This window comes from Paramormyrops kingsleyae, chromosome 4 (assembly GCF_048594095.1).
Source record: "Paramormyrops kingsleyae isolate MSU_618 chromosome 4, PKINGS_0.4, whole genome shotgun sequence".
NCBI lineage: Eukaryota > Metazoa > Chordata > Actinopteri > Osteoglossiformes > Mormyridae > Paramormyrops > Paramormyrops kingsleyae.
In genome coordinates this window covers 16,268,776-16,291,885 of record NC_132800.1, presented here as the reverse complement: position 1 = coordinate 16,291,885, position 23,110 = coordinate 16,268,776, and the positions used below count along the sequence as shown (strand labels likewise).

Genomic DNA, 23,110 nt, shown 5'->3' with positions numbered 1-23,110 from the left:
TTCCCAACACGTTGAACTGAGCAATGCCATTGAATCATTTTAATAGGTTACTTTTAAACGCATATAGCTCAGTAATGTCAGTTTTATGTATTTTCTGAGAGGGGGTGGGATTTTGTTGGGAAAGTCGGGGGAGAGACGCACACTTCGATTAGACTGGATAAACACATGCAGCATCTTAATTAAGAAAATGAAATGAAATAAATGAATAAATCAAGCCTTTATTACATAACACTAGGCTATAAAAAAAATGCGGGTCAGGAAGCGGGTCGGGTACAATATATATATATTTTTTTTTGCGGTCCGAGTTGCGGGCGGGTTATTGAAAACGTCGGTCGGGTTCGGGTTGTTTATACATTGACCCGCGCATCACTGACACCCACCCCCAGGGGAACAGGTGCACCACATCTAAATTAGACAGGGGGAAGAGAAACAAACAAGCCACCAGAAGAGGCAGCAGCACAGAATGTGGAGCTCATCACCAGAGGAAGGAGAGGGACATCAGAGTAAGAATCCACCTTTCCACTGTGTTCAGGGGTATATCTGTATAGCTGCAATGACACTGTGAGTGTATTGTGGGACACATTGTGGCTGACAGTGTCATTCCTAAACACTCTCACTCTCTCTCTCTCTCTCTCTCTATATATATATATATATATATATATACATATATATAATGAAACCGAATTTATCTTATTTCTGGTAACTGGTAATCACCTACACTGCATCATTGATGATCAGGTGTTTGTTTTCCAACATCACAAAAATTTTGATGTAGTACTAACATGATTTATTAAGATTTTATATGATTTATCTTTACTTAGTTAACATATGATTAATTTGATTATATTACTTATCTTTACCTCAGGACCGCTGTAGGTTTTGAGCTAATAAAATGTCTGCCGTCTGCCGCCCCCTGCTGGCCAAAGCATCGCCGCTGCGATATCAGGCTGCTGCGCTCAGTCACCAGAGAGCGCGGATTAAGTGTGTTACTCAGTTACGCTTCGGGCAGCGCTGAACCGGGACATTAATAGGATAGAATAGGAAGCCTTTATTGTCAGTGTACAGGTAGCAAATACAATATACAGACAGAAATATATAAAATGTACATATAGAGGGGAGGAGAAAAGCCCCCCCCCCCCCCACTCATCAGGATTACATTTCATTACATTTTATTTTATTCATAATCAGAATTCACTTTATTGGTACAGCTGCATGTACTATGATTTTGTTTTGGCAATTTTTGTGCATTCACAATCAACATAGAACAGAAGTCAGAGAAAAACAGTCATATTCTGCATGGGTTTGGCAAGCTGAACAAACATTCAATTTTGTCTAACATACGTCACACTTCAGACAGAGTGAAAAGGGTTATACTGGTTAAAAAGCAGAGATTTTACCTTTTTGCCATAGAGAAGCAGCGACATGTGACACTCTGATAAGGTAAAAATGATTCCTCCAGCACACAGTGAGCTATCCCAGCATGCACAGGGACACGGGGGAGTTATAAGAAACCCCAAACCCTGGATAGAGGGGTTCAGTGAATGAGGAGGTGAAGCTGTACAGGAGGGTCAGTCCATCAGAGGAGACTCTGTAGAAGGACAGAGTACCAGCCGCCCAGTCCAGATACACTCCTACTCTGCCGGAGCCTGAGGGCTCTATGGGTATGACAGTCTGTTTCTTATTGTGCCGGACAGAGTAACTGTCAGGATAGCAGCGCAGCATCCATGACTTGTCATTGGCTCCAAGCTGACAGTCATCACTCCTTCCTTTCCTCCTGATTCCTTTATAAGTCACTGCTATCCAGGCTATTCTACTCCACTCAGCCTCCCAGTAACAGCGACCAGTCAGACTCTCTCTGCACAGAACTTGGGGCAAGCAGTCAAATCTCTCTGGATGATCAGGATATGGCTGCTTTGCCCCCCGTGTCACCTTCCTGTTCCCCTCTGACAGAGACAGGCGGCTGTTTGCTGTGTTGGGGTCCAGCGTCAGCTGGCAGGAGTCTGTAGGCAAGAGGAAGAGCGATTAATCCCATCAGGAAGCCCAGCATCTCCATCATTATCACTGTCACACCTCACACACTCACTAACACAGAACTCGCTCCAATACACACATTTTATTCCCAATATACTCATGTAGCCGCCCGAGTCTGCGGCGCTCCGGCTGCCCCCTGCGCTGTGAGACACGCCGCGCTGTGAGATTCGCTGGGGAACGAACTGCACTTTAGTCTGCGCTCTATTATTCTGTACGATACACAAAATATAAAAACGAAGCAAGAATTCAAGTATGTGAAATACCTCAGGAAATGTCGGACGCCCGGGGAAGACGCGCCAAAATGATGCGCGTGTTAAACTAATAGGCTTAATTACAGGTAGATAAAATTACAAACAGCATTTATCAAACATGTTAACCATAAAATTATACGACACAGATTACCACTAAAAGTGAGCTTGTCTTTACGTCACAATATGAACTTCTTTCAAACCACTTTGGACACACACCTCTCTCCAGCAGCGAGCCGACGCGATGCTCCCAACGCGGACGCGGACGCATCTAGGCTGGTTCTCCGCAAAGCGCAACACTCGCGTATCTGCACCGCGCATGCGTACACGGAAATGTTCATAGTTCTCCGGTCAAGCTGTGTACTTTGCTCTTGCCATATTTAAGTATTATTATTAGTAAATTATTATTCTGATATTCCCTGCACACGTACCACAGCAGTGAGGTCTGTGTATATTTCCCTACGTTTTACAAATTCTTTTTTTTCCCCTCAACCACCCCCCCTCTGCGGAGGACTGCTTTATTTCTATTTAAATATTTATTTATTTATCTATCTTTATTTATTTGTTTTTATTTACTTCCTCATACTTCCTCAAGAGAAGGAAAGGGGAGTGAGGGGGGGGGAGAAGGGGGATAGAGAGAGAGAGGGAGAGAGAGAGAAAAGCAAAAAAAAGAAAAAACTGAATCTGCTTCAATGTCTGCTGAAGAGAGAAAACAACAACCAACATCTGAACGAATCACATCGAAAATCAAACGTTAAATGTTATTGAACAGCACACACACCCAGCATTACAACACATGCCCAGAAGCAACAGCCGATCAAGACAGCGCGCGTCCATGAGCACCTGTCCGCACACCTGTGTGTGTCAGTGCGCTGGTGTTCATAAGGTTTCTCCATGTAAATGTCTAGTAGTGTGTGTGGGGAGCCACAGCCCCACCCCCCCAGGACATGAAGCTGACACGGAGGAGACCCGGGCCCCAGACACCCAGAAAAGGGCAGATGATACAGTAGTTCCAGCGGGGGGTCATCCGGCAGCCACATCGCAGGAGCCCCAGGGGGCCGCAGGCTCCGCTGACAGCCGGCCACACCGAGGCAGATCGGAGCCCGGGTCCAGAGATCCAAGGGCCCCCCCACCCCCCAGCCAGGGCCCGACAGAGCCGGGAGGGCCAGGCCCCGCCAGGCAACCGCCGAGAGGGAGCCAGCACACACCAGAGCATCCAACCCCGGACATCGAGAACCACCAACGCATCGGCAGCCGGAGGCCCCATCCACCGGCAGGGAGTGTGGCGGGGGGGAATAGAGCCTGAGATGTTATTCCAGGTGGAGTCTAAGACCCAACCTGACACATGCGTATAGACAAACAGGCGCACACATGCACAAGCATGCTTGTGTACGTTTTACAAATTCAAAGCGCCAGTTCACAGGGCTGCCAACTTTGATCAACTGGCTGGCGTGAGATTTTCAATTCGGAACAAGGCTGCACACACATGCATACGCATTTATATGTATGTAGCAGTTTTATCACCTTGTAAATTGCCTGTAGGGTTTGCAAACTACCGTGCTTCGTCTGTGCATCTACATGAGGATAACGCGACGCATGCGCAAGGTGCAGTACCACCAGAAATTGGGGTGGCAGTATGGTCACGTTTTGTCACGGGACATTGTGTCACGATCCGCTCCGTTCGATCCCGATGTGTGCCACGCCCACCTCGTTACCTCGTGTGATTACCAATTGTGATCATCTGTGTCCTGTTATGTCTGCCTAGTCTTTTGTATTTAGTCCAAGTCTCAGTCTGTCTTCCCCAGATCTGTCATTGTATTGTCACGTTGGATGTCCCTGCTTGTCTGTCGCTTTCTCAAATAAACCCCTGATTACCCGTAAGCACGGCTTGCTCTGCTGCTTCCTTGCCGAGCCCTGACAGAATGACAGATCTCCGCAACAACACAACGCGGGAGACCGAGCACCACCGGCTCGGTCTCCTGCAAGACTTTGTGTACTGGCGATCCCAGCCCGAGGTCCAGGAGGACCCCGCGGCCCTGCAGCTAGCCCAGCAGGGCGCGGACCTCCTGGCAAAGGAACGCCCGCCCGGGCAACAGTACCCGCTGCAGAGGGCACGGAAATGCCTTCGCCGCCTGAGCCAGCACCTCACGAGCAGCCGGGAGAGGCGGAGCAGAGAGCTGGCGGAAGCAGCCCCGACGCTCTACCTAGGAGCCTGCTCTCTGCTCCCCGCCTGGGAGAACACCGCTGCCACCTACCCGCTCAGCCCTGCTGGTAAGCCTCGTGATGAGGAGAAGCCGCCTCCATTGGAGGCGTATAATTACCGGCCGGCGCGCCTGGGTCAGGGTGGAATACGCGCTGTTAGGGAAGCTATTCCCCGGGTCGCTAGAGCCCTGAAAGGGAGGGCGCCTACGCGCTCAGCACCCCTCCTGCCTGCTCCGGACCTGTTTGATCCGGACCTGCATGTTCCGGATCTGCCCGCGGCTGCGCTGCCTGCTGCCGCCGCCGCTCTGCCCGCGGCTGATGCCGCCGCTCTGCCCGCGGCCGCGCCGCCCGCGGCTGATGCCGCCGCTCTGCCCGCGGCCGCGCCGCCCGCGGCTGATGCCGCCGCTCTGCCCGCGGCCGCGCCGCCCGCTGCTGATGTCGCCGCTCTGCCCGCGGCACCGCCTGCTTCGGAGGCCACGATGCCAGCAGCTCCGCCTGTCCTGCCTGACCCGCTTGTCCTGCCTGCTGCAGCTGCCGCCGCTCTGCCCGCGGCACCGCCTGCTGCAGCTTCCGCCGCTTTGCCAGCGGACCCGCCTGTCCTGCCTGTCCTGCCTGACCCGCCTGTCCTGCCTGCTCTGCCTAGGGCAATGCCCGAGGCGGCCGCTGCGGCGCCCCCTGCTGGCCGCGTGATGGCGGCGCCCGCTGCGGCGCCCCCTGCTGGCCGCGTGATGGCGGCGCCCGCGACGGCGCCCCCTGCTGGCCGCGGGATGGCGGCGCCCGTCCTGCCGGCTCCTGAACTGCCTGTCTCGCCTGTCCTGCCGGCACCCGAACTGCCTGTCTCGCCTGTCCTGCCGGCACCCGAATTGCCTGAGGTGGCTGCGGTTGCGACCCCTGTTGGCCACGTGCTGGTGGTGCCTGCTGTGGCGCCCCCTGTTGGCCACGTGCTGGTGGTGCCTGCGGCTGCGTCGGAGGTCCCGGTGCCGCCTCTGCCTGCACACATGCCCGCCGAGGTGCCTGCTCTGCCTGCGGCACCTCCTGCTGGTCGCGTGCTGGCGGCACCCGCCGAGGCGCCCCCTGCTGGCCGCACGCCCAAGCCCGTCTCGCCTGACCTGCCCGTCTCGCCTGTCCCGTCCGGCCAGCCCTGCTCGCCGGTCCTGCCCGTCTCGCCTGTCCCGTCCGGCCAGCCCTGCTCGCCGGTCCTGCCCGTCTCGCCTGTCCCGTCCGGCCAGCCCTGCTCGCCGGTCCTGCCCGTCTCACCTGTCCCGTCCGGCCAGCCCTGCTCGCCGGTCCTGCCCGTCTCGCCTGTCCCGTCCGGCCAGCCCTGCTCGCCGGTCCTGCCCGTCTCGCCTGTCCCGTCCGGCCAGCCCTGCTCGCCGGTTCTGCCCGTCTCGCCTGTCCTGATCGGCCAGCCCTGCACGCCCGCAGCTCCCCTGGCTGACCACTCGCCGGCCCAGCCCGTCTCGCCTGTCCAGCCGGCCCAGCCCGTCTCGCCTGTCCAGCCGGCTCCGCCCACTGCTACGGCCCCGCCTGAGGCCGCCGCTCTGCCCGCGGCCCCGCCTGCGGCCACGCCGGCTGCCTCTTTAGAGGCCTCGACTCTTGGCCGCCCAGACTTGACCTCCCTCCTGACTCCCTCGCCCTTACCCCGGCAAGGCCGACAACTCCCAGGACCCCACCTGTCAGTGTCCCGTAAGGGACGGGGACACAGGCGTAGGGCCCGGGTCCCGCCCGCCCTGCCCCCTGGCTCGCCCGTTCGGCCCCTGGCTGTGGCTCGGTGGCTGCCTGCGGGTCCTCCGGCTCGGGGTCGGCGGTCGCCTCCGGGTCCCCCCCTGGTTCCTCGGTGCCGGTCCTCGGTCCCGCCTCCGGCTCCATGTCGGCCGCCTCCGGGCCCCCCTGCTCCGGCTTGGCGTTGGACGGCGCCTTCGCCGGCTCCGGCTGCGCCTCCGCCTGCCGCGGCTTCCCCCTTCTGCCTGCCTGCACCGGTGTTCCCTCCTGCTCCCTCCGTGTCCCCTCCGTCACTCCCTCGTCCCGTTCCCTTGGCCCCTGGGTGGTCCCCTTCGGTTCCCTTCTCCCTCTCGCCTGCGGCCCCTCCGGCCGCTGCCCGTCGCCCGCCTGGGTTCCTTCGGGCTCCCCTGGCTCCTCCTCCCTTTCCCTCCGTCCCGTCTGTTTCTGCTCCTCGTCCCTCTGTGTCTCCTCCGTTCCCGTCTGTCCCTCCTGCCTTCGTTCCTCGTCCCTCTCCGTCTCCTCCGTTCACTCCTGGCCCTTTTGTTCCTCCTTTGTCTGTCCCCTCTCTGTCTCCTTTCTTTGTCTGCCTGTCCGCGTTCCCTGTCCTCTGTCGGGTCTTGTCGTTTTTCTGGTCCTTGTTCCTGTTCTGTGTCTCTGTCCTGTTTCCGGTGTCTCGTTGATGTTTTGCTTTTGTCTTCCAGGTCCTGTTCCCCCGTCTCGTCCGTCGCCTCCCCTCGAGCGCGCCCGGTGTGCGCGCCTTTGGGGGGGGGTTCTGTCACGATCCGCTCCGTTCGATCCCGATGTGTGCCACGCCCACCTCGTTACCTCGTGTGATTACCAATTGTGATCATCTGTGTCCTGTTATGTCTGCCTAGTCTTTTGTATTTAGTCCAAGTCTCAGTCTGTCTTCCCCAGATCTGTCATTGTATTGTCACGTTGGATGTCCCTGCTTGTCTGTCGCTTTCTCAAATAAACCCCTGATTACCCGTAAGCACGGCTTGCTCTGCTGCTTCCTTGCCGAGCCCTGACACATTGTCTTTACATACGGTACAGATAGTATTAAAGTAGCATCTTATTTTTTAAGAATGAGCGGCCAGAAGAACTGTATATTTTCAGAGGCAAAAAAGAAAATATTCCAAACACTATTTTGTCGTTCTGTGTACAGCGGCTTCAAAATTTAATGGCAGCATAAGTTTATAAGAAAGCAGTGTCATGTATACAAAGTGGAATTTTAACTTGAAATTCTTACTTGCCTCCTTTCATAAGTAGCGTTATTTTTCAATACAGTTCCATCCATCCATCCATCCATCCATCCATCCATCTTGTGCCACTTATCTAATCTAATATATATACTCAGCAAAAAAAGAAACGCCCCTTTTTCAGTACTGTGTATTTCAACAATAATGTTGTAAAAATCCAAATAACTTTACAGATCTTCATTGTAAAGGGTTTAAACAATGTTTTCCATGCATGTTCAATTAACCATAATCAATTAATTAACATGCACCTGTGGAATGGTCGTTAAGACTTTAACAGCTTACAGAAAGTAGCCATTTAAGGTCACAGTTCTAAAAACGCAGGACACTAAAGAGACTTGTCTACCGACTGTGAAAAACACCCAAAGAAAGATGCCCAGGGTCCCTGCTCATCTGCGTGAACGTGCATTAGGCATGCTGCAGGGAGGCATGAGGACTGCTGATGTGGCTAGGGCAATAAATTGCCATGTCCGCACTGTGAGACGCCTAAGACAGCGCTACAGGGAGACAGGAAGGACAGCTGATCATCCTCGCAGTGGAAGACCACGTGTAACAACACCTGCACAGGATCGGTACATCTGAATATCACACCTGCGTGACAGGTACAGGATGGCCACAACAACTGCCTGAGTCACACCAGGAACACACAATCCCTCCATCAGTGCTCAGACTGTCCACAATAGGCTGAGAGAGGCTGGACTGAGGGCTTGTGTGTTCCTGGTGTGACTCGGGCAGTTGTTGTGGCCATTCTGTACCTGTCACGTAGGTGTGATATTCGGATGTGCATGTTAATTAATTGATTATGGTTAATTGAACATGCATGGAAAACATTGTTTAGACCCTTTACAATGAAGATCTGTAAAGTTATTTGGATTTTTACAACATTATTGTTGAAATACACAGTCCTGAAAAAGGGACGTTTCTTTTTTTGCTGAGTATATATAACATATATATAACATATAATCTATAATGTAGTATATATTATATATAATCTCTCAGGGTATATATTATATATAATCTCTCAGGGTATATATAATATATAATCTCTGGGTCTGCCCCGGGGCCTCCTCCCAGTTGGACATGCCCTGAAACACCTGAAATCCGAGATCCAGTTGCAGAGAGTGGTGTTCAAGCTTAACCCCCTCAGTTCCACAATCAGCCTTTGAGGGACATATTGAAGTCCATGAATAACAGTCTAACATATGTGATTCTCTTATCCAAATGTGTCAGGGAAAGGTGACGGGCAGAGGCTATGGTGTCCCCAGTAGACCTGCTGGACCAGTATGCATATTGGAGATGGTCTAAAGAGGTAGGAAGATTGGTCTTTATGTCTGCCATGACCAGCCGTTCGAAGCGCTTCATGATGATTGACATGAGTGCTATGGAGCAGTAGTCATTCAGGCCGGTCACTGATGGCTTCTTCAGCACTGGGACGATGGTGGTTGATGTGAAGCATGCTGGGACAGACGACTGGCTTAAAGAGGTGTTGAAAATGTCTGTGAGGACACCAGCCAGGTGGTCAGTGCATTCTCTCAGCACACGGCCAGCTATGTTGTCAGGTCCTGCAGCCTTGTGTGGGCTGACTCTGGATAGAGTACTCCTCACATCAGCTGTGGACAGACAGAGTAACTTGTCGTCGGCTCCTTATTCTGTACATCAGAGTCTGCAAAAAAGTTGTTTAGCTCTTCTGGAAGGGAGACATCACTACCACTGATGTGTGGGTTGGGCTTGTAGATCGTGATTGGCTGAATGCCCTGCCATATGCGGCGTGTGTCTTTGGTGCAATTAAAGTGTTCATTGATCCTCTGTGCATGTGTCTGATTGGCTATCCTCATAGCTCGGGACAGGTTGCCTCTGGACGTCCTGAGGGCAGCCTTGTCTTTAGGTCTTAAAGCTGCATTTCTGATTCTTAGCTGTGTGCGCACTTCCCTCATCATCCAGGGCTTTTGGTCGGCTCTCGTGGTCATCGATCACAGAGTTTATATACTCCTCCAGGTTAATGGCATCACCATTTATAGCAGCCTCCTTAAAAATGTCCCAGTCAGTAGATTCAAAGCAGTCTTGGAGAGCTGAGACGGCACCAGCTGGCCACACTCTTACTGACTGGTTTGTTGAGCTTCAGCAGGGATTTATACGCAGGAACCATGAACACAGTGACATGGTCTGAGTAGCCGAGGTGAGGGGGGGAAGTTCAGTTTTATTGAACGTTGTATGTCAAAACTATGGGAGGTATTTTCTGCAAAAAATAAAATGAAAATGATAAAAAGAAAATACAATCTCCAATTTGCCATTTAGTTTTCAAAGTCTGTGCGCAAAAATCCTGCAAAAATGAAAATTAAAGTGAAATAGCACCATTTGCATTTTAATTTTCCACTCATGTATGAGCTTCCGACCGGTCGTGCAGAGTTGTCGGAAAACCAGATGTTTGAAAAGAAGATTTCTGTGTGAAATCTCACATGCAGTCAGACAGCCACAAATCAGGTGTAAGAGGTAGACAAAGTCAACTGTGGCTAGTTACTTTTCTGTAACCAACAACGTAATGTCTTCATGCAACTACCGCGACCACCACAAACAGCACAACTGCAGCTGTAGTGAACACTACCGTCGGAACATCGAGCACTCTTCGAGCGTCATTTGGATCGAGTGCGACACTGCAGGGGGAGGTTCTCTGGTGTCTGAACACTGCCGTGCAGCACCACTCATACGCATCCAATGAAGGAGTTTCTGAGTTGTTCTAGGCAATGTTTTCGAATTCAGAAATAGCCAAATCATTCACCTGTGGAAAGGACAAAACTAGCTACATTTTAAAGTCTGGACTTGCCCCACACTTCAAAAACGAACTGATTTCTGCAGCTAACAATGCAGGACCATTTGTACTGATGTTTGATGAAAGTTTCAACCGGTCAACAAAAAATAAACGACTAGATGTCCATGTTCGATTTTGGGAGGCTGGTGGTGTCCAGTCACGTTATCTTGGATCACAGTTCATGGGACATTCAAAGGCTGAAGCTCTGCAGCACCATTTCAAAGTAAGTGTAGTTACAGTTTTTGTTCATGGAATGTTATTTGGATGATTTAAAGATACAAGATGTGTTCATTTAATTGAAGCTTATTGCTTTTAGATGGAGTTTTTAAAATATTTCTGAAATTATAAGCAAATTTGCAATCGAACATGGTGTAATCGTTTCAGTTTTTCTTTCTCATGTCAAATTGTTTAAATAAAATATTTCTATCCTTAGGATTGTGTGCGCCTACTAGACATGAAGAATCTCCTTTCCATCAATATGGATGGGGTAAATGTGAACTGGAAGTTTCTTAATAATTTCCAGCAAGAACATGCTGAACTACATGGAGGTCAGCAGTTAATTAATGTTGAAAGCTGTGGATTGCACAGGCTTCACAATTCACTCAAGACTGTCTTCTCCACATGGAATACTGAGAAACTGTTGAGAGCAATGCACTTTGTTTTTCACAATGTCCCTGCAAGAAGAGAAGATTATACAAAACTTACAGGCTCATCTCTTTTCCACTCCCATTCTGTGGACACAGATGGGTGGAAAATCTGCCTGTTGCAGAGAGAGCCATTGAGGTATGGCCAAAGCTTAAAGAGTATGTGGAGGCAGTCCATGGAAAGAGCTACCAAACCCTGGAACCTCCTCTTTTCATACTATTCAAGCAGCAAGATCCCCTGATAGTAGTTTGCTATCAGCTTCTGGATGCTTGATGGTACATGGAAAAACTCCCGGGCAAAGGTGATGAGCTGGTGGGGAACTGAGCCGAAGGCGTTTGCGAGGTCTAACCAGACGACATGCAGGTCCGACTTGCTGTGCCTGGCTCTCTGGGTTTGTTCCCAGATCATCGTAACGTGTTCCACGCAGCCAGGGAACCCTGGGACGCCTGCCTTCTGGCAACCAGTATCGATGTAACTGTTGACTAGGAGGAAGTTGGTCAGGCATATAGCCAGGATTGAGAAGAAGATTTTCCCCTCCACATTTAGCAGGGCAATGCCTCTGAACTGGCTGAGGTTTTTGGACTCCTTTTCCTTTGGGATGAAGGTGGTAACTGGGATGCTGGAAGTACGCACACTATGCTGCAGTGCAGCGGGAGTAGGGGCCAAAAGTCGTACTAGGTGGAATTGGCGCACAGAAAAAAAAAAATTGATGTTGCGGATAAGAAATGGGAGCCCAATGAACACAATGTGGACTTACAATCCTCTTTGTTCGTATGTCTGAAAGTTCGTAAGTAGAGGAACGTCTGTAAATACAACATAACGGAATACATATGAACCTTTACTCTTACTTTCACCTACATTCATTTTTGAAACCGGTGGAAACGCAAGCAGGTTCTCAAAAGGCAGCAAGTGAAAACCAGCCCAGTACTGGCTCCGTGTTGGTGGAAATGAGGCATCAGTACAGTGTCCCCAGGTCCAGCCCAAGGTCTGCTTAAAACATAGGTCCTCTCTCTGTATAAACACACTGGGTTAGAGGGCGAGTGCCACCTTCTGTATTTATGTTCGGGTGAGTAAGCCTAGTGTAGTCCGGGTTTTTATTTTCTATTTTTGGTTTTAGTTATAATCTTAACACAGTAGGGAAGAGGTGTTATGTTTTGTTCATTTCTTTCCTTTGACGTGTCCATGTTCTTTTCCCTGGGTCTGGCCCATCCTCCTGTGTTCCCGGCACCCAAATCCCTGTATTGGTTCAGTCAGAAAGACTGAAAGCTATTGCTCACCATGAAACCATGACACTGAAATCTACTTATCAAGCCAGAAATCTTGATCAGCCTCACACCACTTTAAAAACATAGCAAGAATTAAAGGATTTCTCTCTTAACCAGATACAGAAAAGCTTGTTCATGTGTTTATTTTCAGAAGGCTAGACTATTGTAATGGTGTCTTCACAGGTCTTGGTAATAAATCAGTCAGACAGCTGCAGCTCATCCAGAATGCTGCCACCAGAGTCCTCACTAACACCAAGGAAGTAGAGCATATTACACAGGTGCTTAAATCACTGCACTGGCTTCCAGTGCATCACAGGATTAATTTTAAAATATTATTACTTGTGTACAAGGCACTAAATGGCACTAATTTCCTTGAACGTTATGAAGCATCCAGACCCCTGAGGTCATCTGTGAAAGGTTTACTCAGTGTCCCAGAATGAAGACCAAGCAGGTGAAGCAGCTTTTAGTCTCTATGCTCCCCATCTGTGGAACAAGCTTCCTGAAGACCTGAGGTCTGCTAACACTGTCAGCTCATTATAATCAGGGCTTAAAATGTTACTGTTTGCTGCAGCTTTTCAATAAATTAAATCAGCAGGAGTTTAGTCATACGCTGCCTCTACAATGTCACTTCTTTTCAGTTAACAATTTATTTGTTATTTCGGCTTTTAGGCTTTTTAAAATTATCATTTAAATCAACAATGAATGCGTTTGCAATTCCCACCCCAAATGTCCGAGGTACCATAAAAGAAAGGGTACTTTGGGTACTGGAACTTTTGGTACTGGTACTCAACCGGAAGTCAATGGAAAAGGGAAAGTACCAAAAGTACCATACCTGGTGCAGTGGAAAAGCACCCTGAATGAACTTGCCTTGCCTTCCAATTAGATTCAAAAGCAACTGACTTAAACAGCTCATGTAAATGTGAAAGACCAGGAGGCAGCAGGACAGAGAAAGAGAAGCTCCACTAGCAGAAGAAAACGAAACACAATAAAACACACTCCACCTCATATTGGGAGAGAGAAGCATGTGTGTGAATAGACTCACATTGTAAGAATTCTGCTCTGGTCCTGGGCACTAATACTTGTAGGATGGTGTCTTTGGTAACTAGAAGGAGACAGAGAGAAACAGGGATGTGAGTAAAAGGAATTTACTTGTGGGAGATGGACTTCACTCACTGTGGAGACAACAGCAGTAGATTATTATCATTATGAGGGACAATAACAGGCATTTTAACAAACTGAAAATCATGGTAAGTTACACATAATACAGATATTTGGATTCTGTAATGTAGAAGAAACATGAATCGTGATCTGAGTTTTGTAGCCTGAAGAATTTAGAGCTTATTAGTTTTCATAAAGATTTAGTCTTATTGGAAACAGAAACTGACTTTGTCACACCAACATGAGACTGACTGTCCTACATACTCTCTCTGCATGGTGTATATTAACAAAAACAGACAGAAAAATGTATTTATTTATCAACCTGTATGATGGATCTCTGCCATTATCTTTTCACAAACATTCTCCAGTTGATCCTTCAGTTCAGAAACCACCTTCCTCATATTCTCAAAAGAGCAGCGTGGACTGACGGAGATTCTGGGTCCAAATCCAGCTTCAGAGGTGACAGGAAGACCCTGGCAGCTCTATAGACACACAGTCTGATTAAACAGCTTCATCAAAGCAAATGTGTATGGCAATCTAACACCATTAACATCTGACAAATGACAGACTAGCTGAAATACAAATGAGAACATGCATCCATTTGAATGCTCTGGTTTTCTTATTGTCAAAGTAGCTGTTCTGTTACCTGGAGGAAATGGATGTGATCCTCTGTGTGTGAAAGCTGCTCCAGCTCAGAGTGTCTCCTCTTCAGTTCATCAATCTCCTGCTTCAGTCTCTCCATGTCTCCTTCAGCCTGACTCACTGCAGCCTTCTCCTGATCTCTGATCAGCTTTGTCACCTCAGAGCGTCTTCTCTCAATGGAGCGGATCATCTCAGTGAAGATCCTCTCGCTGTCCTCCACTGCTGACTGTGCTGATCTCTGTTGGTGACACAGGGAGCAGAGGACAGTAAATTACAATTGGCCCCTTTTGAGACTCCAGGGAGCCTCATTGTACAATAGTGATGTGAGCTGACAGGAGGTATAAAAACAGCACAGGGCTGGGGTTTGGAGCGTCACGATGCTGGATGCCTCAGGTACTGAAACCCAGCCAGCACTGGTTGGAAATGATCACTCATTAAGCTCATACACTGTCAGCTGCAGGGATTTGGCAGAGACTGGTGGCTGTATGGGGCAGGTTGGTTGTCACCACTGAGTCTTAGTTTAATATGTGGCTTTTTGGGTTATGTTTGCATAACACTGGGTTGTGAAAAGCTGCATTTTCTCAAATGGGCCTTACATGGTGTTTTTCTAAATAATCAAGCTATAACTGCTGTAAGGCAAGGTTGGTTAAATCATGTTATCTAGCAATTTTGTCCCATTAAATCTCTGACACAGAATAACCCACAGCAGCATTAATTTGATTAATACCCATAAGTCTATAAATCTGCAATCTGAGAGAAGATTCAATATGATCACAAGCCAGCTGTTATCTTCTCCTTAGGTTCATACTCACTGTGATTGAGGCCACAGCCTCTCTCAGCTCCTGCAGCTCCTTCTCTCTCATCTGAATTCTCTGCTGAAATTCCCTCTGAGTTTCACCCATTTGTTTCTACAGATTGTAAACAAGATGACAAAACAAGTTTGTTTCATTAGCTGAGATCATATTCATTAATCATCCTGTCCAGGGTGGACCCCAGCCTTGGGCCCTATGCTGCCTGGGAAAGGATCCAGGCACTTCCTGTGACCCTGACTGGGATTACTGGTTAGGAGATGGATGGATGGATGTAGAGGTGGGCCATATCATATCATTCACGATAATACCGGTAAAAAAAATTTGCCCGGGGAAAAAAAATATATCATGATATGCTAATTTCATGTCGTAAATACCATGGGCGTAAATTTCATTTAACAGTAGGGGGGGACAATAAATATAAAATTTCTCATGAGCAATTTTTGAAGGGGACACAAATAATACAGTCAAATTGTACTTATAAAGATATGTCCCCACAATGAAAAGCTTCTATCATTATTATTGTAGCATGGAGACTGCGTCATTGTGGTTATTTTCAAAGGTTTTCTCAGGTTCAATGACAAAGCAGATTTTTCTTCAAAACTATTTATTGCATTGTTTGTTATGTTGTTTACAGTCAAGCCATCAACATACAATAAAATTTAAACATGACTTTAAATGCATAATAGAAATTGATTATACAAAAAAATACAGTGGGGTCAGTTCGGACGTAGCACAGTGCTCATTTAGTAAATGCACAGCTAAACAATATGCTAATTGTGGCCGTTAATGTTAAGTTAACATTATGCCAAGTCGTCACAAATAAAACAATGCATGGGAAACGGCTTTGGCGTGTTAGTTGCAGTGCACTACGCAACAAGCTATTGTAAACAAGCTAACGTTAACTAGATAAGTAATATTTTAATCGCTAATATAGCAGATTCATGGAAAATTACATCGGTAATCAGCATTTTTGCAGCAACTAATTTATGAATGAGTCTGCATCAACTACATTAAAGAGAATCGCTTTATTTAAAGTGAATAAAATACCCTACTTACTGGAGTTCAGCATTAATTGAGCCACACCCCTGACTCGTGTGCGTGGAGTAGGCCATATGAACTGGGAAAGCAGGCAGTTGGCCAAACCACTGTGAGGAAGGGGAGGGGGAACTTAACTGTTTCTAAATGCATTTTTTGCGTTTGTTTTTTTTTCTACTTACAGAATTATTTTAGATATACATACATATATTTTTCACAATAGATTGTGCGATTTTTTTTTTTATATATATATATATATATTTGGGGGGGACAACTAGGGGTGCACCGATCGATCGGCGCACCGATCGATCGGCCTCGATCACGTTAATTTGAGGGGATCAGAAATCGACCATATTCCCATGAGATCCACCGATCTTAGTTATATGCTTTTAACTCTTTGGGGTCGAGTATGTCGTCGACGACATCGCGTACTTTTCGCGTCTATTTCAGTTTATAAATATCTCGCTGAAACCTTAATGTATAATCATGAAAAAAACGCTGGCTAAATCCGTAATCTGTCTTCTTTTCAAAACGTCCATTGTCGGAAGTATTAAAGTTTTAAAAATTAGGTTAAATCGGCAAAAAAGTAAACCATGTCATCTTACTTTGTTTTACCTACATCGGGGGCGTGTAGTACCGCTCTCACCCGAAGATCGCTATTCACATTCTAAATAGCCGCATTAGCGCGTATTCAAATCGCATTCGCATGGTAATTTGATTAACAGCGCAACGGTGAAACGCGATCCAGATACATCCCCTTCAGCGCCATAAAAGGGGGTTGGGGACGTGGCCAGGTGAAAATGGCTCATTCATACACATGAAAGTTGCTACATATTCAATGAAAGGAGCCAGAAATAGTTACATGAGTTTGGTTTTTCTTTATTTATTTATCCAACTGAATGTTACAACTACGCCATTTAGTCATCTTCATGTAGTTAAAAATTTACGATACAAAGAGAATGTCTACCGTATTATTAGGAACAGGAAAATTCAGTTTCTGCAGAAAACATGACAGCAGTCAAGGCAGCCCTTATGGAGGAGTGGGGAATACAAACTAAAGTCTGATGCTTGACACTGACGCTGCACAAAATGTGATTGCCTGTGTCAGACACACAACCTGCATTGTACAGACACTGAATTTGGTTGTGAAGAAGGACATTGATCAGACACAAGGACCTGACGATATCAGATCCAAGGCAGGACACATTGTGCATGACCTACTTCAGAACCAGTACTGTACAACTGCTAGAGAAAGGCTTTGTCAAATCCAACAGCAGATGGGCAGACCCACTCTCAGAATGATTCAAGGAGTGGAAACCAGCTGGAATAGCAGCTATTCAATGCTGCAGTGTTCACATGATCAAGGAGAGCCAGTTGGTGCTGCATTGGTCACTCTCTGACCTCACAACCCTGACCCTGACCTCAGAGGAATATCACATAATTTATTAGTATCTTGGTGTTTTATGTGATTTAATGAGGCAACTGTTGCACTTTCTGAAGAGAAGAGAGTATCAGGATCCAAGATAATTCCTCTGATCTGCATGCTTAGACATGCAGTGAATCTGAAACTGTCCCAGACACAGAATGTCAAGGCCCAACAGTTGTGCAAGAACCTCTTGAAGTTGCTCACTGAGAGGTTGTCAGTCTATAAGACCATGAGCATAATGACACTGGCCACACTGCTGGATCCAAGATATAAAACTGCAGGTTTCTGTAACCAATCTAATGCTCAGGCTGCTGTGAAACGCCATACAGCAGAGTGTGCATCCAGCATAAGATTACAGGAGGCCCAGCAGAACCCATCCACACCAACATGCATCCAGGCACCAGAACCAGAGCCTGCAGGAACCTCATCTGGTACTGCAATGCACACCGGTACTGTTGCAACCTTTCACATTTTAATGATAATGTCCAATTAAACTGAAATGGGATAAATAATTATTCTTGCACAGTACAAAATGCATAGTGTCTATAATGCACAGTGTATATAATGCAAAGTATATATAATGACTCATGCTCTGTCATTTTAGTTCCAGGTCTGTAGGATCTTCTGGACAGTGATGTGGGGGAGAGCAAACGGGTCAAGAGTCCTACAGTAGATGCTACTGTGGAGGTTCAGCAGTACCTCAGTGACCCAAATATACTGTGTTCTGAAGACCCTTTGCAGTTCTGGGATATGCAGAAGGCTGTGTATCCACACTGATATGAACTTGCAATACAGTTTCTCTGCACTCCAGCAACTTCTGTTCCATGTTAGTGGTTATTCTCTAAAGTGGGAGAAGCTGTGAATAAAAAAACATAACCAACACAATGTTCAACAAATACTGTTCCTCAACAAACATCTGTAGTCCAATGGCCCTTCTTGAGTTACACAAGCACCCCTTCCCAGTTAATTCAGAGGTTGCCCAATCCACAAGAAATTGCACAGCCCAACTTAACCAGTACATTCATGTTCATAAAGCACTACAGACCACTTGAATGTTTGTCTATTTGTATTTATTTTGATGCACTACACTGAGTCAAAATGAACTGATGTTTACTTATTTCACCACCTAGTGTCACTAATGTTCACCATTTAGAAAAGCTTTGAGTACAGAATCATTTTTCAACAGACTTGCTTCAAAAAGCTTTGTTTTGCCATCACTATGGGCAACTAAGGGAAGATAACCAGGAAAAGCAACCAGGTAGAAAAACAGGCTGTAACTAAAGACAATGACCTAACATTCCACCACCACCGCAAACAATGAATCAGCAACAAACAGGAGGACAAGCACTTACAGTAAATACAACAGACAACTGAACTAACGAAGAGGCAGATGTGACACATAAGACAATTAACCAATAACAACGGCACAGGGAAAACAGGCAACAGGTGCAGTAACTTATACTAATGAACACAAGACTAGGAAAACTCCAACAAACACGGAAGGTAATAAACACTAATCACACACTAGGAATTCAACACTTAGAAAATACAGAAACATGTGGAACATAATAAAACAAGGCACAAGCTTCACAAGGAGAACACAGAACTAATAAACACTAGGAAGAATAGAAAACCAATAATTAAATGAAAGAGGTGAGGTTGGTTCCTGACCAGCCTCAAACCCATGACCAGCTGGTCCCAGCCTCAGTGCTACACACTCAACCCACTGAGCCAAATGCAGCCATGAGGGGAAAAGGAAGAACACACTAGGGCCAAAGACAATGAGACGACAAAGGGGATGGACAGCGATGGCTGCTGGCCACACGGGGAAGAGACACAAGGACAGCGATGGCTGCTGGCCACAAGGGGAAGAGACACAAGGACAGCGATGGCTGCTGGCCACACAGGGAAGAGACACAAGGACAGCGATGGCTGCTGGCCACACGGGGAAGAGACACAAGGACAGCGATGGCTGCTGGCCACACGGGGAAGAGACACAAGGACAGCGATGGCTGCTGGCCACAAGGGGAAGAGACACAAGGACAGCGATGGCTGCTGGCCACATGGGGAAGAGACACAAGGACAGCGATGGCTGCTGGCCACATGGGGAAGAGACACAAGGACAGCGATGGCTGCTGGCCACACGGGGAAGAGACACAAGGACAGCGATGGCTGCTGGCCACACGGGGAAGAGGCACAAGGACAGCGATGGCTGCTGGCCACACGGGGAAGAGCGCACTGTGACGAAGCTTCATTATTTATGTCAAAGCTGCTCCACACTTTATTAATATTAGTGAAATGTGCCGGTAAAAATTACATGAAGGTAAAATTAAAGCGTGTAGGTAAGAATGTGTGTTCAGTAGCCTAGAAAATCGATGTGTGAATAGAAACATATAATAACAGTGTAATTGTTTATATAGTTTTATATTGGGCTGTCAGGGGCTTCCTGGTCAGAAACACACGAAACTCCTTTTCCACACAGAGGTTCGTTGGCTGTAACGTGAAAAAGTTCTGACCCATTTTTTCGAGCTGCGTGACGAGCTTAAGCTATTCATGCATCAGACTGATGAACTCTGTGACAGAATGTATGACTTTCAATGGCTTGCAAAGTTGTCATACTGTACCTTGCTGATATTTTCAGTTTCCATAACACATTGAATTTGGCACTTCAAGGGGAAACAGTCACAGTCTTTACTGTACAGGACAAAATTAACGCAGCACGCCTGAAGACGGAATTGTGGTGCACTCGCCTCGATCGCTTAGAATTCGACAATTTGCCTACTTTGGCAGACTTTCTCCTCACAGCTGAGGAGGTCCTGGACAGCGATACCATTGCAGCTTTTAAGGAGCACCTGCGTGGCCTTCACACGCATTTGGGAAGATACTTCCCAGAATTACACATGGACTTTGAGTGGATCAGAAATCCATTTGGAGACCAAACCCACATTTAGCGTGTCAGTCCTAAGTTTTCTGCAAGAGAGGTAGACCGCCTTGTGGACATTGCATCTGATGGATCACTGAAGATGGCATTTCCAGAAAAATCCTTGACTGACTTCTGGATCGACATCCAGCCTGAGCACCCTGAGCTCGCGGAGTCTGCTTTGAAAATATCAATGTCGTTTTCAAACACCTACAACTGTGAACTTGCATTTTCAACACTGGTTGGTTTGAAAACAAAACAGCGCAACCAGATCAATGTGGCCCCCAGTATGAGATTAAGACTGTCCAGTTTAGAGACAGACATTCAGTCAGGGATGTGTAATATGCAGCAGCATTATTAGAGCTGATGTGGATAGGCCAACCTAATTCCTCACAACCATAGGTTTTACCTGGATCTTTAAAAAAAATGTAGTTCCAAACAAATGTACCTCTTTTGAAGTATGTTCCTGTATGTATGAGATCATGTGTGTGTGTGTATGTGGGTTTTGTGGGTGGGGTGGGGGTCGGAGGGTAGCAGTATGTGGCTCAGGGAGGGAGCGCCGTGGCAGGTGGTCTCTGAAAAATTTTTTTTGGACAAAGTGGTCCTTGGTCTGAAAAAGTTGGAGAACGCCTCAGCACCACACCAGTCTGAATGGACCAGTGTGAGTTTTTTCAAGAGGCTGGAGTGTCAATCCTGAAAAAAAACTGTGTTGATATAGTTTCACAAGAAATATAATTATTTACATTACATGAAATAATATTTTATAATAATGACTAAAAATCGCAGCATTATTATGAAATACAATTTAAAAATTATACAAAGAAGACAAGCATTATTATGAAATATAATATCTTTAATGGAATTATTTAAAAATAAAAGGACACATTATTGAAATATTTATTTATTATTTTATTTATCTTTAAATATAATTTATTCCTTTATTTATTTTTTGATATACTTATTTATTTTATTTGAGTATCATGGCATTCCATACAAACATCTTAGGTATTTTTGTTACCCTAAAATGTGCTAATAGCTTCTGATTCCTTCTTGTCCTTCTTTTAATGTTCGGAAGATTCTGCATACGGAAGTTATTTACCTGCTTATTTTAATTACTGCGGAAAGTGAGATCCAATTACAAACGGTCAGTCGAGATGCGTGTGGAGACGCTTGTTAATACCAGGTGTGAACAGAGCCTTTGACTCACCACTGTTGTACTGAGCTCATAGTTTTGCATTTGTGGGTTTCCTGTCAGCTTAAACAGGGCTGGTCATTCTCATCGGACCTCTCTAATTAACAAGGTGTTTCAATAATAACAATAATTGATACCTTCACTGATCCCTGTGGGGAAATTCTCTTAACACCCCCCCTTGCTCTCTGTAGGTGAGAGTAAACTGGCTGCAAAGGGCAGCCACCCATAGCAGCACCCAGGGAGCTGGGGGTTAAGGGCCTTGCTCAGGGACCCCCAGATGTACCAAGGCCAGGCTTGAACTGGCAATCTTCTGATCAAAGGCAGAGAGGCTTAGCCCACTCAGCCACAGGCTGCCCCAGAACTATCACACTCTGGCTGTTTCATTTTTACTGCACCATTCTCAGCAAACTCTACACACTGCAGTGTGTGAAATTATAATCCCAGGACTGTGGCTGTTTCTGAGATGATGGAGCCGCTACTCTTATGCTGAGCTCCATTTACCTCGGAGGTCAGAACTCTGAGCTGGGAATGACGTCACAGACGAGGTAAACGTGTTCCAGTGCAGCCATTTAGAAAAACCAGGGACCAGTTTCAAAAAGAAAAATTTCTTGTTTACCCAGATAACTTGTTATAACTTGTTAGATTTAATGTGCCATATTTAAAACATCTTAGCTCACACATCTTAGCCATTCAGATGCTCAGCCAAACAGTAAGTGAACCTCTTCACCCTGTTTGCTTACTGTATATATTCAGCTGCAGCCACATGATTCAATGTTTGTAGGAGTTTCAGTAGGAATTCAATCAGAACTTTTTAAACTTGCACTTTCAATTAATTTACTCAGACGTGTTCTGAGTGTTTTGTAGCAATTACACTAACATCTCTTAAGACAAAATCCATTTATTTAAAATGAACTTTATATTTATATAAGAAAACTTCTGGCCTGACCTGTATCTCCTCCCTTTGTGCAGCAGCTGAGACTGTATCATGGCCTCTGTGTTCATCCATCATACAGGGATAACAGATACACTGCTGGTCGGTACGGCAGTAGACCTCCAGGGGTTTGTCATGGTGGGAACAGACCTTGTCCTGCAGACGTCCAGTGACATCAGTCAGCTTGTGCTTCTTAAAAGCTGGAGACTCATAGTGAGGCTGGAGGTGAGTTTCACAGTAAGAGGCCAGACACACCAGGCAGGACTTGACAGCTTTGTATTTTCTCCCAGTACAGACGTCACACTCCACATCTCCAGGTCCAGCATATTGGTCAGTGGGAGTAGCTGCTTGTAGTCCAATATTCTTCAGTTTCTTCACCATTTCAGTCAGTATGGTGTTTCTGCCCAGAACAGGTCTGGGTATGAAGGTCTGCCTGCACTGGGGGCAGCTGTAAACTCCAGCATGATCCCAGTAACTCTTAATGCAGCTCATACAGTAACTGTGTCCACAGGGAATAGCCACTGGATCCTTTAGTAAATCCAGACAGATTGGACAGCTGAACTGGGTCTGATCCACTGCAACACTGGCTTCTGCCATTTTACCACAAACACTGATATGATTAAGTTTTGTTTTCTCTCACTTCCTGCTTCTCAGGCTGCAGCAGGTGTGGTTTTGGACTGAGGCCAGACTGAGAAGAGCAGACTGAGCAAACACTGGAGTTGGAGTTTATAACTAAAATAGTATATTCTGCAAACTATACACACAAGAGACGTTTAGCTTGTATGAGAATAACTGTTACTTTTCTGTAAACAAGCTATA

The 23,110-nt window shown here is 46.8% G+C and overlaps 1 protein-coding gene across 1 annotated transcript; it reads right to left on the bottom strand.

Moving 5' to 3' along the window:
- Positions 1-1,061: 1,061 nt before the first annotated feature.
- LOC140588963 (tripartite motif-containing protein 16-like) lies at positions 1,062-20,081 on the bottom strand. Its single transcript, XM_072711611.1, has 5 exons — positions 20,031-20,081; positions 13,980-14,213; positions 13,656-13,815; positions 13,218-13,277; positions 1,062-2,000 (listed from the first exon to the last, which is right to left on the bottom strand). The coding sequence occupies exons 1-5, from the start codon at positions 20,079-20,081 to the stop codon at positions 1,471-1,473; spliced, it is 1,035 nt and encodes a 344-aa protein (XP_072567712.1). The 3' UTR covers positions 1,062-1,470.
- Between the last annotated feature and the right edge of the window lie 3,029 nt (positions 20,082-23,110).

Excerpts from the sequence above, each read along its gene's own strand:
- LOC140588963 (XM_072711611.1), bottom strand. The coding sequence starts at position 20,081 with ATGGTATCGCTGTCCAGGACCTCCTCAGCTGTGAGGAGAAAGTCTGCC. Across the intron at positions 13,278-13,655 it reads GGCAGAGATCCATCATACAG|TTACCAAAGACACCATCCTA; the intron begins GTTGATAAATAA and ends GTCTCCTTCTAG. Across the intron at positions 2,001-13,217 it reads CAGAGCAGAATTCTTACAAT|ACTCCTGCCAGCTGACGCTG; the intron begins GTGAGTCTATTC and ends TCTTGCCTACAG.